General features: G+C 34.4%; 1 protein-coding gene across 19 annotated transcripts in view; it reads left to right on the top strand.

Moving 5' to 3' along the window:
- Positions 1-17,251, top strand: part of PPFIA2 (PTPRF interacting protein alpha 2) — a 498,399-nt gene that overhangs the window by 412,312 nt on the left and 68,836 nt on the right. For all 19 annotated transcript variants that reach the window (XM_046013266.1, XM_046013270.1, XM_046013268.1 and 16 more), the window contains 4 exons: positions 4,305-4,542; positions 8,415-8,444; positions 11,540-11,670; positions 13,406-13,560. In XM_046013266.1, coding sequence (XP_045869222.1) covers positions 4,305-4,542; positions 8,415-8,444; positions 11,540-11,670; positions 13,406-13,560 — 554 coding nt within the window. The remainder of the gene's footprint in view (positions 1-4,304; positions 4,543-8,414; positions 8,445-11,539; positions 11,671-13,405; positions 13,561-17,251) is intronic.

The following is a 17,251-nucleotide window of genomic DNA, read 5'->3' on the forward strand; positions in this document are numbered from 1 at the left end:
TCCAACAATACATTAAAAAAAGCATCCACTATGATCAAGAGGGATTTAGCCCCAGAATGCAAGGGTAGTCAAATATTCACAAATCAATGTGATACAGCACATCAATAAGAAAAGGGTTAAAAAACACACGATCGTTTCAGTAGATGAAGAGAAAGCATTTGGCAAAGTACAATACCCATTCATGATAAAAACCCTCAACAAAGTGGATTTAGAGGGAAAAAACCTCAACATAATAATAAAGACTTTATATGAAAACCCATAGCAAGTATCATACTCAGTGATGGAAAACAATTTTTCCCTTAAGGTCAGGAAAAAGACAAGGATGTCCATTCTCACCACGGTTATTCAACACACTACTGGAAGTCTAGCCATAGCAATTAGACAACAAAAAGAAGGAAAAAATGTCCAAATTGGTAAGGAAGAACTAAAACTTACACTAATTACAGATGACATGATATTGTTTATAGATAACCCTAAAGACTTCACCAAAAAACTACTAGAACTGATAAACGAATTCATTAAGGTGGCAGGGTACAAAATCAATGTATGGAAATCTGTTGCATTCCCACACACTAATAATGAAGTAGTAGAAAGAGAAATGAAGGAAATAATCCCATTACAATTGCACTTTTAAAAAATAATAAAATATGTAGGGATAACTGAACCAAGGAACTGAATGTAATACTTATACTAGAAGTATAAAAAAAACTATTAAACGTTGATGAAAGAAATTTAAAACAGCACAAAGAAATGCAGAGATAGTCCATGTTCGTGGATTAGAACAAATATCATTAAAATGTCTATACTACCTGAAGTAATCTACAAATTTAAAGCAATCCCTATCAAAATAACAACAATATTTTTCACAAACCAGAACAAACAATCCTAAAAGAACCACAATAGACCCTGAATAGCCAAAGAATCTTGAAAAAGAAAATCAAAACTGGGTGTATCACAATTCCAGACTTCAAGTTATATTACAAAGCTTTAGTAATCAAAACAGTATGGTACTGGCATAAAACAGGCACATTGATCAGTGGAACAGACTAGAAAACACAGAAATAAACTCTCAAGTATATAGTCAATTAATCTTTGACAGAGGAAGAAAGAATATGCAATGGGAAAAAGACTAGTATCTTCAACAAATAGTGTAGAGAAAACTGGACCGCTACATACGAAAGAATGAAACTGAACACTTTCTTGCACCGTACACAAAATTAAATTCAAAATGAATTAAAGATCTAAATGTGAGATCTGAAACCCTAAAATCCTAAAAGAGAGCATAAGCAGTAATTTCTGACATCAGTCATAGCAACACTGAGTGTGTATGGAAGGGTTGAATCACTTTATTCTACACCTGAAACTGACACAACACTGTTAACTATACTGGAATTAAAATGTAAAAACTTGTTATAAAAAAGAAACAAACATCTTCATAAAAACAGTGGCAGCATCTTCGTAAAAACTGCTAACACTAGAATTTATTTCTGGTTAAGATTTTTCTTCTTCCACAAACTATTGTTAACCATTAAAAAAAATTCCTCTTTTCTGGTTCCCTTAGTTTACTAATTCTCCCTTAAAGGAAGGGATTAAATTACTTCATTTGCCACTGCCTCATTTGTTATTCAATCTGTGCATCTGTAGTTAGCTACTATTTTGAGTGCCTTATTTTTGTGGTCTTATTTATTATTCCATCCTTTTTCATGATTTATATGGGACTCTTTACCCAATGCATTGGAACATTTCAAAAGGAATCTTTTCCTCCCTCCCTCTCTTTCATTTTCTTTCTTCCTTCCTTTCTTTCTTTCTTTCTTTCTTTCTTTCTTTCTTTCTTTCTTTCCTTTCTTCTTTCTCTATATTAGGATTCTAAAGATCAATGGATTATCATTTTTCTAAATAAACTGAACACATCTGTACCATTTGATTTCCTGTTTAATTAAACTTCAGTCTACCTATTACTCAGTTTATTTCTCCAGGTTTGACTTTCCTTTACAATTAATACAATGTCTAGTGTTCATAACTACAGTTTACTTGTAGAAAAAACAATTTTTCTGAAGGAGTCATTTCTCACTAGACATTTTAAAGTACAAAATTTCTTTTTTTTTTTTTTTACTTTTTTTTTTTAAGAGGAGACCTTTTTTTCCATTGGAATGTGTTTAAAGTGTTAATAATGTTGTGTTGTGTTACTTGACTAAGCCTTTCTTTGGGATTCTGATCTTTGGGTGAACTTAAAGTGTACCCATGAAAATAAACTTCAAAGTAAGAGAATTCTTATTCTTTTTTAAAAATATATTTTGTTCATTTATTTGAGAGAGAGAGAGAGAGAGAGCACGCACGCAAGAAGAGAGCAGGAGCAGGGGGAGGAAGGGCAGAAGGAGAGGGACAAGCAGGCTCCCCGCTGAGGAGGAAGCCTGCCATGGGGCTGGATCCCCGGACCCTGGGATCATGCCCTGAGCTGAAGGCAGGCGCTTAACTGACTGAACCACCCAGGCACCACAGAATTCATATTCTTTGTGGAACTGAAAAATTGTAACTAAGAGTAAATGTGTCTCAGTATCTTTTCGCTTAAATTTTGGAAGCAGTTTTACGTTCATGCAAAGTTGAAGGTTCACGCAAAGTATAGAGATTTCCCATATATCCCCTGGCCTCACACATGCATGGCCTCCCCCATCATTAACACCCTTCGCCACAGCAGTATATTAAAGTTGATGCACCTATACTGAAACATAATAATCACCCAAATTCCATTGTTTACATTACAATTTACTTTTGATGTTGTGCATTCTGTGGGTTTGGAAAATGTCTGACAAGTATCCATCATTATGGTATCATACAGAGCATTTTTCACTGCCATAAAAATCCTACATGTTCTGCCTATTCAACCCTTTCCCCCTGCTGACCCCTTACAACCATTGATCTTTTCTGGTCCCTATAGTTTTGCCTTTTCCTAGAGTGTCATATAGTTGGAATCACACAATACATAGCCTATTTAGATTAGCTTCTTTTGCTTAGTCATACGTACTTAATGTTCTTCCATCTCTTTTCAAGGCTTGGTAGTTCATTTCTTTTTAGCCCTGAGTACTATTCCATTGTCTGGATATACCACAGATTATTATCGCTTTACCAACTAAAAGAGATTTTGGTTGCTTTCAAGGTTTGTCAATTATGTATAAAGTTGCTATAAACATCTATATGCAGGTTTTTGTGTAGACTTAAGTTTTCAACTCCTTTAGGTAAATACCAAGGAACACAATTACTGAATGATATGGTAAGAGTGTGTTTAGTTTTGTAAAAAACCAAAAAACTGGTTTCTAAAGTAAATATGTGAAAAGAAAATTTTGTAATTATCATATCCTTGGATTTAAGGACTGTATATCGTAGATCACAATAAGCCATTTGTAGTTAAGAGGAAAATATCTCGGGAGAGGTTGTTGATCACCATTTTTAAATCAACTGCTGCTACACAGTTTCATTGTAACAATATACAAAATATGTATAGATTCAACTTAAATGGGATATTTATGTAACCCAGCTAAAGCTCTCTGTTCTTTGCATTTCTCTAATAATTAACTTGTATGTATTCTTGAAGCTTCTCCTTAAAGAAAAAGCGGGTAATAGTGCTTTATCTTCTCAAAAGCATTTATAGCAACAGTTGAAAGAATTTCTTTATTCTGTATGTACATACCTATCTACCTGTGGTTAGATCATCTCCATATTGTTACATTGCCTGGTGCTTTTTTGAAGTTGACTTGGCTAAGTAAGTAATAATTATTAAAAAAAAAAAAAGTCTCGGGGTTTTATTTGACCAAATGATAATTATGAATGACCATTCGTTGAAGATTCCATCAGTTGTACTTTTTCATCAGGTGGGAGGTAAAGTTCAGAATCTTTGTTAGGATCCGAGTTTCTAAAAGTCTCATTTACTGGCACCTCAGTCCAAATGTAAGATTAGGATGAGTGGCAGGAAAAAAAAAAAAAAAAGGATTAGTAGCAGAAATTATCTAGGCAGGCAAGGTTTTAAAAGGTTTAGCAGCTGGAAAAAAAAGTTTTAGCAGGTGGTAATATAGAAAGAGGGTTAGACTTAAAGTGGGGAGGAGTTATCACTTGAAAAGAAGGATTTTCTAAATTTCAGCCAGAAAGCCTCTGGAATTTATTGAAAGTTATATCGTTGCCTTAGAAAAAGAAAACATTAGATTTGGTATAAAATATTCACAGAGCTCTTTATTTATTTATTCATTTATTTACATGAATTCCAACTACCATCTTAGCACCGTATCATGGATCCAAATTAAACTATCTTTCAGGCTAATTCAGGAAGAAAAAGAATCTACGGAGTTACGTGCTGAAGAAATTGAGAACAGAGTGGCGAGCGTGAGCCTGGAAGGCCTGAATTTAGCAAGAGTCCACCCAGGAACCTCCATCACTGCCTCGGTTACAGCTTCTTCGCTGGCCAGTTCGTCTCCCCCAAGTGGACACTCAACGCCAAAGCTCACCCCTCGGAGTCCTGCCAGGGAAATGGATCGGATGGGAGTCATGACACTGGTATGATGATATGCACGAGAACGCTTGCCCCCATTAGGATTAATGGTGCATGAGCTGATACTTACTGGGTGTTTATTCTAAGGACCTTCTGTGTTTTTTGTTGTTTTTCTTTTTTTCACAACATCCCTATGTGGTAGGTGCAACTACTAATCCCATTATGAGACAAGCAAATGTAGCCTACAAAGGTGTAGTTTTCTAAGGTCACATAATAAGTAAATAGAAAAGCAGTAGTCTAAATATCCCAGCAGCTATGTGAATGACTTAAACCATTAAGTAAATTTTCAGTGATGGGATCTTGATCAAGTAAATTGGGACTGGGTATTTTATTTTTAAGGCAATAAATCACACACAAAAAAAACACATTATTATAATTGCTTCAGTAGAACAACATAGAATGTTAACATTTTATAATATAGGTAATATAATTTTAATAAGAAGAGCCATCAAAAAAAAATAGTGACTATTTCCCAATATTTTTTAGAATTTCATGTCAACATTTTTACCCTTCTTTACTCTTTCTTTATTTCATTTTTTTCATATTGGGATTAATAGTTAGAAACCTAAATTAAGAGATACACTGAACATAATTGAGAGAAAATCAAAGTGCCCTTGCAAAAAATGATGTAGAGAAACGTCTGGAAGAAATGACAGGAATGACTATTGAATGCTACAATGGTTAGTCAGTTAGTTCTCGTGATAACATCTGCAAGTCTGAGGGTATCAACTCAAGAGAGAGCAGAGGTAACTGGGGTTTGAGAGCATGAGTAAATTGCTTATGCTCACCACAGTAAGTGGAGCTGGATTTTTCTTCAGATTTCCTGACACAAAAGCATGTGCTTTTCTGTCCCTGTGTGTGTGTGTGTGTGTGTGTGTGTGTGTGTGTGTGTGTGATAACCTGGGAATATGTTTAAATGACAATAATGAAGATTTAAATATTCTAAAATATTTTTGGAGGTAAAATTCTCATTTTGTAATGAATAGTAAAATTTCACTGCTAAAACAATAAAATTCTATTTAAAGATGAGTTTGGAGATAGAAATTAATTAAAAACAAATAGGTGAAATAAGTTTTGTACAGTATAAAACTAGCACAAATATAACAAATGGAGGAGAAATTAATGATACTACAGAAGAATATGAGGTGGATACAGTGTTTCTAAATACAGTCAGAAGGCTGTGAAGCTACTATAGATAGTGTCACAGTGTCTATATCTGTGTGTGTATGTATGTGTATGAAATATCTGGAAAACATTTTAATTCATTTTCTAAATGACATCTTTACATAAATATTCTGCAGTGATATGTATTGTAGCTAATAAATTGTAAAAATTATTTCCATTGGAATTGTTTTATATTAACGCACATATTCGCACATATTTATAAAGAAGTCATATCTCTATATAGAAAAATGCTGTCACCTCTGAGGGAAAAGTACCTTACAAGTTTTTTAAATTTTATTTTTACAAATTTGTTATGTATGTAAGTTAAATATCTTTTTCTTTAAAGTTACAATTAAGAATTGAAACAAAAACCTATTCTTACAGTATGACAGCGTTTTTCATGTTCAAACTCTTTATGATTATGGACTTCCATACAGTAAAGGTCAACATAAAAGAAAAATGGCAAAATTTAAAGAAAAAAAAAAGGAAACTTTTACCTTCTTAAGCTACTGAGTCCTCCAGTGTATACTCATTTCCAGACTTGATATTAAAAGATATTTTTTAAATAGGGGCACCTGGGTGGCTTAGGTAAGTGGCTGCCTTTGGCTCAGATCTTGAGCTCAGGTCTTGTCCTGGGATCTAGACCCTAGTCAGGCTCTCTCTTCAGCAAGGAGTCTGCTTCTCCCTCTGCTGCTCCCCACCACCCCCTGGCCCTTGGCCCCGGCTCATGCTCGTGCTCTCACTCTCAAATAAATAATTAAATAAAATCTTAAAAAAGTAATTTTAAAGTAGACATTATAAAAAATATCCGATCAGGACAAAGAGCAGCTAGTCAGAACTGACCCCACCTCGACACAGCACAAACGTTTAACCAACGTACCAAGATATAGCCAGTATATGCAGCTACGTTGTCATCTGCTTATTTTCGAAATCTAGGAACCATCAATCTGACTTTATTAACTAAACAGGATATTGTCTCTGGCTTAGTTTCTGTTTATATTTGCTACATATATTGATGACTTGTTTATTATCAAAGCTATAGTAAGAGTGTTATGCCCACAGAGCATAATTTAGTCAGCAAGGAAGCTTCCGTTATTTCTGTTCTGCTATTCTTTTTTATATTTTTGCAATATAGTGTTTTGCTCGTTTAAGTAGTTCCATAAACATTAGCATCATAATCTTTGAGGGTATTATTATTTTATACTAATAAAATGTGTATAAACACATTTAGACATAATGTTTGTGTATATATGAAGAAGATGCCAGTTTTCATGCATTTTCTTGAGCAGTTAGTCACAAATAAATCAATGGTAAATGAACATTACACTATAATTACCGTACTTAAAAATGTTTGAAAGTTTTCCTGAGGGTAAAAATGTAATTAAAATTTCCCATATCTGACTCAGAAAAAAGAAATGAAAACTGGGAAGTCCTTATCTCCTAATAGCACTTTGTCATTAAATTCATCACTGTTACAGTGAAAGACAAGTAGATTTTCTTTTACCTGTAGAAAATATTGGGGGAGGAGAGATAATCTTGTTGGAGATATAATCCATGTTTGAATAGTCAGAGGAAAATGAAAAATTTTAGGGACAGAAAAACAGAGATTGAAAAGATTATTGTATTCATTTGTATTGTATATGTTTATATGTTTTACAAACATTATTCGTCCTCATTATAAAATGTGCTTTTATTTACTTTTACCTCACCACAAATCTATAAGCATAAAGAACATTCCACCAATATCTAGTTAGAATATTGAGTGAAAAATATATAAATTAAATATAACTAAAATGGAATGAAATTGTTTTACTCACACAATAAAAATTAATAAAGATATTAAGGGAATATAGGTTCATTGGAAATTAGAAAGAATTCGCTTTTCAAAAAATTCTTTAAAAGCGCATCAACAAGAAAACAGCAGTCAGGGGCGCCTGGGTGGCTCAGTGGTTTAAGCTGCTGCCTTCGGCTCGGGTCATGATCTCGGAGTCCTGGGATCGAGTCCCACATCGGGCTCTCTGCTCAGCAGGGAGCCTGCTTCCCTCTCACTCTCTCTGTCTGCCTCTCTGCCTACTTGTGATCTCTCTCTGTCAAATAAATAAATAAAATCTTTAAAAAAAAAAAAAAAAAAAAAAAAGAAAGAAAACAGCAGTCATAGAAACATGTTACACTGAGGCCAGAGCTTTTGGCATTTGGGAATGAGAAATTTGTTGGGATGCCAGGAAATCTGAGATACCTCAGGAATAGCATCCCAGCCCAAGGGAGGACCCTTACGTAGGGTATGAGGACCATACATAGGGCAAAAAGGAATATTTATAAGCTCCATATATGTGCACTGATTCTTCACTTATCTATGATCTTCTTCATTCCCATTTATGTTTTCTTGGGAGGGTATAGTACCATATTTATTTCTGGCTAGATCACTCCGTATGTGCTTCCTATTCCCTAGGGTTCCATGTCTCAGATCTCATACACATATGTTTGGCCCCATCATGTGGACATGCTCTCCACCCATTCCATCTAAGAAGTTTCCTCTCTGAAGTCCTTCTCAGGAGAAGTCCTTCTGTAATGGTTAGAGACATTTATTTAGAAAACAATGGAATGAAAAAATAAGACAATCAAGTTATAGAATACTATTTAAACTTGTAACATGATCAAAGGGAACTCACTAATTAGTTCTGTTTTATGTTGCTTTTATTACTGCCAATCACAGCCAAGTGATCTAAGGAAACATCGGAGAAAGGTACTGTAAATATCTTTTATATGATTGCTAGCTGAATGTTGCTTTTCTATGAAAGCTTTAAAATTATATTCCCATTAGTTGAACCATTTTATAAACATAAAAAGAAATACTGAGTTTAAGTGTTATCCAATTGTGCAAATATGATTATAAGAGCAAATGCCTCAAAATAAAATTGTTTATGCTTTGTAAGGTAATGATTAGATTATGTGGTCTAAATATCCTAGAATTAGATTGTTTATTGTCAGTGCTAGAACAATGTGCTTATTTTTAAATATAGGTTTTACTATGATTCAGACCAACAGATCAGGAGACCACAGCCAGTGAAAAGATAGCTTGTTACTCACACTTCCCAAGAGGAGGGGGCATGCCATGGAATGCAAAGGCAACGGGAAGTACCCGAGTAGGTTTTCCTGAAGCAGAAAGAGCTAGGAGAAAGATTGAGTAGGAGCTTTACTGTGGTTTCTGTTGGAATGGCAACACAGGGTAAGCAGGCTTAGGATTGGGTAGTTTTAATTGTGTCAGTGGGCTCTAGGTATTGGGCCATCACTGATTCCCATCCTGGGATAATTAAGGCAGAGTAGTATTGCCTCCTGAAGTGTAATAACCAGATAGAGAGTATGATTTGGCATACTGGGCTAGACTGATTGATGTGCATATGAAAGGCATACTAGGAAATAGCTAGCCCCGGGAGGAACATTCTGCCCTGGGTCAGCATGATACCAGATGCCAGAGCATCAAGAATGCAAAACTTATAAAAATAATCATTAATCTGTTGCCTTCCTATTTGGTGTGACATAAATAGAATAAATTTTGGAAATGAGAAACAAAATTGACTCCAGTTCTGATTCACAAAGTGACATCTTGTTAGATAATTGAGAACAACAGAGCTCGGACACATGGGATATTAGATGGGAAAGATTTCAAAGATTCAACCTATTATCCAGTGCATAAATCTATTCTTCAGCATCATCAAGATGTGATAGACTTTGTCCAAACACTTCAGAAATGGACAATTTTTTTCTTTTGTCTTTTTTAATTTAAAGAAATCTATATTATATTTGTGTGGCTTAGATTGATGGAATTTTTTTTCTTGAGTTATTATCTATATTCATATAGTATCTTCTCCTTGATACTATCAGTTGGTTCTCAACTGTCAAATTTATCATGCATAAAGTTCTTTGTCTTTGACCTCCTCTACCACTTAAAAGGATCACACTGAAAATATAGAAAGAAATCTGAGTAGACGATGGATGTAAAAGAAGTTCAGTGGATATAAGAAAAAAAAGTCACAAAGAAAGGTCCTGTACAGAGATGCAGGCTCAGGGAATTCAGGGGGTGAAGAAATGGTTGGTGAGAAAGGTAGGTGGTCTTGGTCATGAAAAGACGACAAACTAAAAATTGTTATGTATCAGGATAAGGAGTTACAGGTGTGATTCCGTTTGTACTTCAAAAGAACCTGTTAAGATAAGTATTATCACATCCATTTTATTGATGAGGAAATTGAATCTTAGAGAAGGTAAGTAATTAGCCCATGTCACTCAACAAATAAGAGAAACCAGAATTTAAAATCCATTTCTGATTCTAAATCCTTTCTCCTCTATTTTATTTAGTGTAAGCTCCAAGCATTATTCAGGCAAACAGTTTGTGTATGTTGTTTTTAAAAGCTGGTATTTGGAAAGTTGGCATAGTTTGACTGGCAGTGTGGACAGAATAAGTCATTTTAGGAGGTGTTTCAGGGGAAAATTCTGGAAGCAGAAAGGTTAGACTTAGCAGAAATAATCACAGAAAACAGTTACAGCTAGACCAGGGAACTGTGAAGACATAAACACATATTAGGAAGACTTTGGAAATGTGCTTTCTGAATTTAGATGAGATGTGAGTTTAGAAAGAGTTTTTCAGAGTATTAACATCATCCTGAAAGTAATTCTTGGAAAAGATTCTTCTGGTGGCAGTATACTCGTTGAAATGGAGAGAGGAAATCCTATAAAGATGCCTACATAAACTGTTAAAAGTAGTCTAAGCTTGGATGACAAAAGCCCAGTCAAACAATTTCATTAAGTTTCTCCAATGCATGAGGTCTTTATTGTGTATCATACATAAACACATTTATGCATAATAGCTTAACATAGAAACAAAGTAAGACGTTATGTTGACATAAGATAATAAACAGCTTTAACATTTTTGCTGTAGCCATATTGTTAACATTTTTGTCATCAGAACTTCCAGAACTGTATCTTCTAACTATGGCTTCTATCATCTTTCTATGTGTATATATTTTATGAATTTCAATGCACAGCGATGCCATGAAAAATATGCAGGATTATTGTAAAAAAAATACATCTTTACAATCAACTCAGTTGTTGAGAAGTCTTACCATAATGCACTTTTACGTGTCTATCTCTGACAAAATTTGGTTTGGTATCCTGAATTGTTCTGGATTCTGAATTAAATTATTTAAAGAAATCCCTTCCACCCCATCTTAGGGTTTCTGTATGCCTCTGTCCATGTTCTCATGAGAAGTAGTGAAATGAAATAATTTGCAAGAAATTTTTTTTCCTGATAAACTGCCACTCATTTTTTAAATATCTGGAACACATTTCACTATCCTGATTTAATACAATTTATCTAGTAAAGTTGTATTTTTACCACCTTCTCTTCTCACTTCCAAAATCTATGAAAAGATATCCATGTTATGATAACCTGACGATACATGCTTTTTTTTTTAGTGAATTAGCTCAAATATGTGTTTAGTAACTTTTTATAAAGCATTTACATTCCTGATATATTGAAATGGATTCCAGAATAGCTTTTTCATAGTCCTTGGCTATTGATCTAAGATGTTTATTTACTCTGAAATATATTGTTGTGGAATGTGTCCATTTTTTTTTAAACTGGAACATCTTCACTTTTAAATAGTTATGACACTCACACTCTTCAATAATGTGAATTTGTATGTGTAAGACCTATATGCCCCCAATTTTTTGTTTTGTTTTTGTATTAGACTCAATTAACCTTGTTTAATGATTTTTCCATTTCCGTCAATTTCAGTTGAAATCTAGAAAGAGTTCATCTGAATGTATTGTTTCCGCTTCTAGATTGCAGTGGTGGAAGAAGATGGTCGGGAGGATAAAGCAACAATTAAATGTGAAACTTCTCCTCCCCCTACCCCTAGAGCCATCAGGATGACTCACACCCTTCCTTCCTCCTACCACAATGATGCCCGAAGGTATGACTCTCCCAGCGCCCAGAACTTGGCATGCTCTCCTTCTGAAAATATTCCTCTTTCTTTCAGTGTTGTCAGATTGACTGCTTAAACATTTATGTGAGAAATTTGATTTGAGATTTAACTCTTCATTAGGTATTGCTCTGCTCCCTGTCCCCAACATCACTTGGGGAAAAAAAAAAATTGCGTTCTGAGATCAAATTTTTAGTTTTAAAATTAACTGTATATTTGTGGTCTTATTACTAGCCAACGTGAATGAGACAAACTCTTCTATTTTTAGTAGATACTAAAATAAAGTCAAGCTAATGGAAGGACTTACTAAGAGGAATAACAAAAAGAATTAAGGGATTCTAGGAAAGGGTTATAAATCTGGCTTAGGTATAAGAGTAATTACGGTCTGAAGTCATAACTGCACTTAATTTACTTTTAGCAGAAAAATGTGTACACCACCCTCCAGGTGCTGGTGCTGCCGGCTAGAACAGCTACTCAGGCAGAAAGGTCTTAGGAAAAAAGGTATCCATGCCAAGGTATTAGAAGAAAGGATAAGGGAAAAATACCTATTTTTCGTAGTAACTCATCTTATGGTCCTTTCTGTCTGCCTACAAAATTGCAAGTAGGTCTCCATAATAATTAATGGCATAAATAAATCTAAGTATGCAATTCACGTCTTCAATATATGGCCTTTTGCAGTCTTATAAATTGCAGCATCTCTTGACACATAATTGATATAATTGAACATAATGACTTAGTATTAAAACCTACATAAGAATCTGTTCTAAATCGTATGTGTTTTGCAAGAAATATATTTGAAAACAGAGCTTTCTGTGCTCACAGGCATTTTTTTTCTTTCTGTTTTATTTATTTTTAATTTCTAATGTGGAAAAAAAATAGTTACTCCAGTTTCAAAATATATGCTTTCACCCTCCAAGAAAAGTGTGAATTATATTTTAACATGTGAAAGCTATTGGTTCGGAGTTTAGAGAATGTGAACTCATTAATTAGGATGAATAAGTAAAGTAACTCATCATGGTGTTGTCACATTAACAGTGGTAGAATAGAGAGCAATATACATTGAACCTCTCCTATTAATACAGCGTCAGTGACAGTGCCCAGGAATGGAACCTCGAGCAACTGCTTAGAATTCATTTCAGTTTATCATGTACCTAAAAGAATACCTGAGAACTGTAAGAAAAAACATAAAGTGATCACTAGAGCATATATGATTATTTGCTTCTAAATCCTACCTTGATGATTTAAAATGAAAAGAATTAGATTCTAAAACTGGAAGAGAGAAAGATGGCTAGACAAAAACTCAGGAATGTTGTGGCTGGAGTAGCCCCTTAAATTTCACTGTTAGTTAAATTTAAATGTCTTATCATGGGTCATTATGTTTATGACTAAAAAATAATAAGCTCTGAGAAGGAAATAAATAGGGAAAGGGTCACATGCTAAAGAATGGAAGGTCATTTAACATGCAATGAATAAGCCAAATTGTGTTCACTGGTTCCTTCAAGATTATATCAAAAGTAAGGGGGAAAATATTTAGAACAAAAATAATCCTTTCTAGAAAAAAGTTGGAGAGCCCTAAGGCTGAAAAAAATTCCAGACTTCCGTATGCTTAAGAGCAAATGTGGGAGGAAAGGGAGAAAGTAAGTGTTCTTCTGTTTGTCCCTTTCTAAAGGAGCAAGTCTTGTGTACCTTGTGGGACGAGCAGTTTGCTCTCTTTTGTGTTTTGCAGTAGTTTGTCTGCCTCCCTTGAGCCAGAAAGCCTTGGGCTTGGCAGTGCCAATAGCAGCCAAGACTCTCTTCACAAAGCCCCCAAGAAGAAGGGAATCAAGTCTTCAATAGGACGTCTGTTTGGTAAAAAAGAAAAAGCCCGACTTGGGCAGCTCCGTAAGTGTGCATGTGTTTGACTCTTCACTGCCACTCACTGTGGTCCCTTCTGAGGGTCTATCTGCTTTTCGTTTCATTTTCCATCTTTGCATTTCTGTCTTTTTCTAATCAGCTTTCTTTTTTCCTGACAAACTTTCTTTTTTTTTTTTTTTTAATCGGCTCTGTAAATTCAATTTAGCTGAATAATGTTGGACAAAACTTATGGGGGAAGAATATTGTAAAATGTATGGTCCTTTTGATTTCTCTATGAATAACAGTAGCTAGAATTTATTTGATGCTGGCTCTGTGATAAATACTAGGCCCCTATGAGACAAGTGTTATTACTGTTATTTGCCTTTATTGATGAGTAAACAGTGTCTTAGTAACTTGCAAAACTGAGAAATTTATCCTAGTGTCAATGTTTCAAAGCGGTTTAAAACCACTGAACATTCTGCCACTTAAGGGACAGATATCTATACAAGTTTTTCTGCTGAAAAAATTGAAATCCCTATAAAAAATCCAAAATAAATTTTTCAGTCAAGATAAAGAATTACAATATGCAAAAAAGTATGGGATTTCTTTGTTTAAAGCTAACACAGCCTCCACAAACAAACTCTTCACTATGTAGGTGGGGAGATAGAGGAAGGAATAGGATAGTAGGGATTGTGTTACTTACTTATTGTCAGTTACTAATTGAAGAAAAATATAGGTCAGTACATTTAAAATGACCCTAAGTAAATGTATAAACATATGTACATAGATAAGTGATGAATGGATGGATGTATGGATGCATGGACATATTTATAATTGTCTGAAACAAAAAGAATATGAAAAATGTATTTCCTAAAATGATGACATATACACTTGCTTTGTGTGTGTGTATATGTGTGTCTCTTTCTACATATTTATTTTTTCATCATAATGGCTATTTGTGATTGCATTTTCTTTTTTCCATCTTTTCCTATTTTCCTTAGAACTATAGTTAAATTATTGGAAACTATTTAGCTCCTACCTCTAACACTAAATGCTGAACAGAATGGTACAGATTTCTTAGCACTTTCTTTAGTTTCCCAAATAAAGGAATGATTACTTAGAAGTAATGCTCCAGCTGCCAGGCTTACTTTCCTGTCCTGGCACCAAAAGAATTTCTGAGAGTAATATTTATATTTGCAAATTTACAAATGTGGTGTATTCAAAAATGCTCTTCCCAACTTCCATAATGTAAAACCCACACAAAGCATCAGAAACCATAGGAAACTGGTGTGTGATTAAATGTGATTAAATGTTACTCAGTAGGTTAATTAAATCCTCTTTGGATTTCTGTTCCTCAGAAGAGGAACTCCTTAAGCCATAAAAAAATTATTGCATAAGGAAAGAAGATAATAGATGATTCTTTTAAAATATAAAACATACATGCCGAGGCATTGTTTTCATTTTTTGCATGACAGCTGTTTATAATCTTACCAAATTATTTGTCATTTCCAATATATTACAGTGTAATTCACAATAACATTGAGTTATTTTAAGATATTTATTTTGCTAACCTAGTAATCATTTATTCCTATTTCAACATATATATCATTTTAGGATCTATAATTTACCTTTCCCTTTTAACATATATTTAATTGCCTTTCTCTCATAGATTTTTTTTTCTATTTTTATTTTGTATTTAACTTCGATGAGGAGTAACTGAATTGGAAATTTTGCCAATATTCTTTCAAAATCAAAGTATCCAGGATATAATTTAACGTCTGGTAGGACATAGATTCTTCTAGAAACCCAGCCCTTCTTACACATTTAAGTGACTGTGTGCCTCTATGTCAGACCAGATGAAAAGGGAATCAGTGATAATTATTTTCATCAACTCCATCCAAGTTGGAAATTAACGATAGTTTTGGGGGATCGTAGCATCACCCCAGGAAGAATTCTGAACTCTAAGCAATTTTGTTTTACGCTGAAGAACAAGAGAGATACAGTATAAATAAAGCCAGAGTCAGCAGCAGGTTAAGGACTGCAATACTGATGAGGACAACAGTACAAATATGTGTACCTCTGGAACTATATGGAAGCTGCACTGACAGTGAATCAAAGCTCCTGGAGAGATCAAGAATAAAAAGTCTTTATTGGAAATAAGACTGGAGTAAATGACAAGAAAATGCAGACACAATTAGGTTTTAAAAAACCATATATTTACCAAAAGAATATGATACATGGTACCACTGGTACTTTGGTTAAAGGATATGAACTCAGGTCTACTTTTGTCTTGGAAGGTGTATCCAGATTGTAAGGGGAAGACTGTGAAAACTTTTCAAACCCAGGGACTACCACCTGGTAGTGCTGACTTATGCATCAGAAGAAACTAAGAAAGCACCTCTGGTAGTTATGATTTTAATAATATCTTGATATGGCACATTCAAACACAGGCACTAGCAATGTTCTTTCTTCTACCAATGCGAATAGAAATAGAAAAAGAAAGATGGCATGGAAAGTAATATGGTAGAGGGATGATGGTGTCAAAGAAACAAATTTGAAGTTTTGGACCACATCCTAAGATTTTGAACTCTTAGTTAAAGATTTAGATCCTAAACTCAAAGAAAGAAAAGTAATCTCAGGGTAGCTATACTAGAGACCTCTAAATGAAATATGGTATGGACGAAGAAAACTATCTAAACAAAACTATGAACACATTCACTTGGTTCCATCAAGAATGATGAGGAACAAAGGAGAAATTATTAGTAATTCAAAGAGGAGAATATTGGTAAAGGGAGTGTTGTTTGCAGTTTATAACAATCTGAAAAGCTAGGGTTATAAGACAAACTTCAGATATGATCAGTCAGTCAGTGTGACTGCGTTAATTACCACCAACCCTGGTAAATCAAACTGAATATGCAAGTAGTCATTTTTTTCAAATGTGTTGCTAGCAGAGACAATATAAACATGGAGACCCCAAAGTGCAAAGGAAAGAGCACATCAAAAAGTATTTGAATAAAGTTAACAGAAACTAAATAAAATTGTTCTATTCTAGAAGTCTATTTTATTTGAGAGAGAGAAAGAGAAATAGGAAGGGGAGAGGTAGAGAGAAAGTCTTAAGCAGGCTCCACAATGGGTGTGGTGGGGCTCAGTCTCACAACCCTGAGATCATGAACTGAGCCAGAATCAAGAATTGGATGTTTAACCACCTGAGCCACCCACTTGCCCCTATTCCAGAAATCCTTAAAGCATGTTTTCCTTGGATACCACGATTATTCACTCAAATCACAGAAATAGCATGGAAAAAAGCTTGGTAATAATGGAAGATTTCAAGTTTTCAGGTACCTTTTAGAAAATTCATTCTGCTCTTTGTCAGATGGCTTGACAGTTCTATTTATAGTATTAATGCCTATAATGTAGGAGCAGGATTTGCAAATGAAAATGTCTGCTTAGTGTATCAGATGATAGGGTTTAAAATAACAGGAAGTAATACAGGTGAAAATGAGTGAATGAGCATTTATTCTTCCATTTAAAGCATTCATATTTATTTTTTTAAAGATTTATTTATTTATTTATTTGACAGACAGAGATCACAAGTAGGCAGAGAGGCAGGCAGACAGAGAGAGAAGAGGAAGCAGGCTTCCCACTGAGCAGAGAGCCCCATGTGGGGCTCTATTCCAGGACCCTGGTATCATGACCTGAGCCAAAGGCAGAGGCTTTAACCCACTGAGCCAACCAGGCG

The sequence above is a fragment of the Meles meles genome, chromosome 7 (assembly GCF_922984935.1).
Source record: "Meles meles chromosome 7, mMelMel3.1 paternal haplotype, whole genome shotgun sequence".
NCBI classification, from domain to species: domain Eukaryota; kingdom Metazoa; phylum Chordata; class Mammalia; order Carnivora; family Mustelidae; genus Meles; species Meles meles.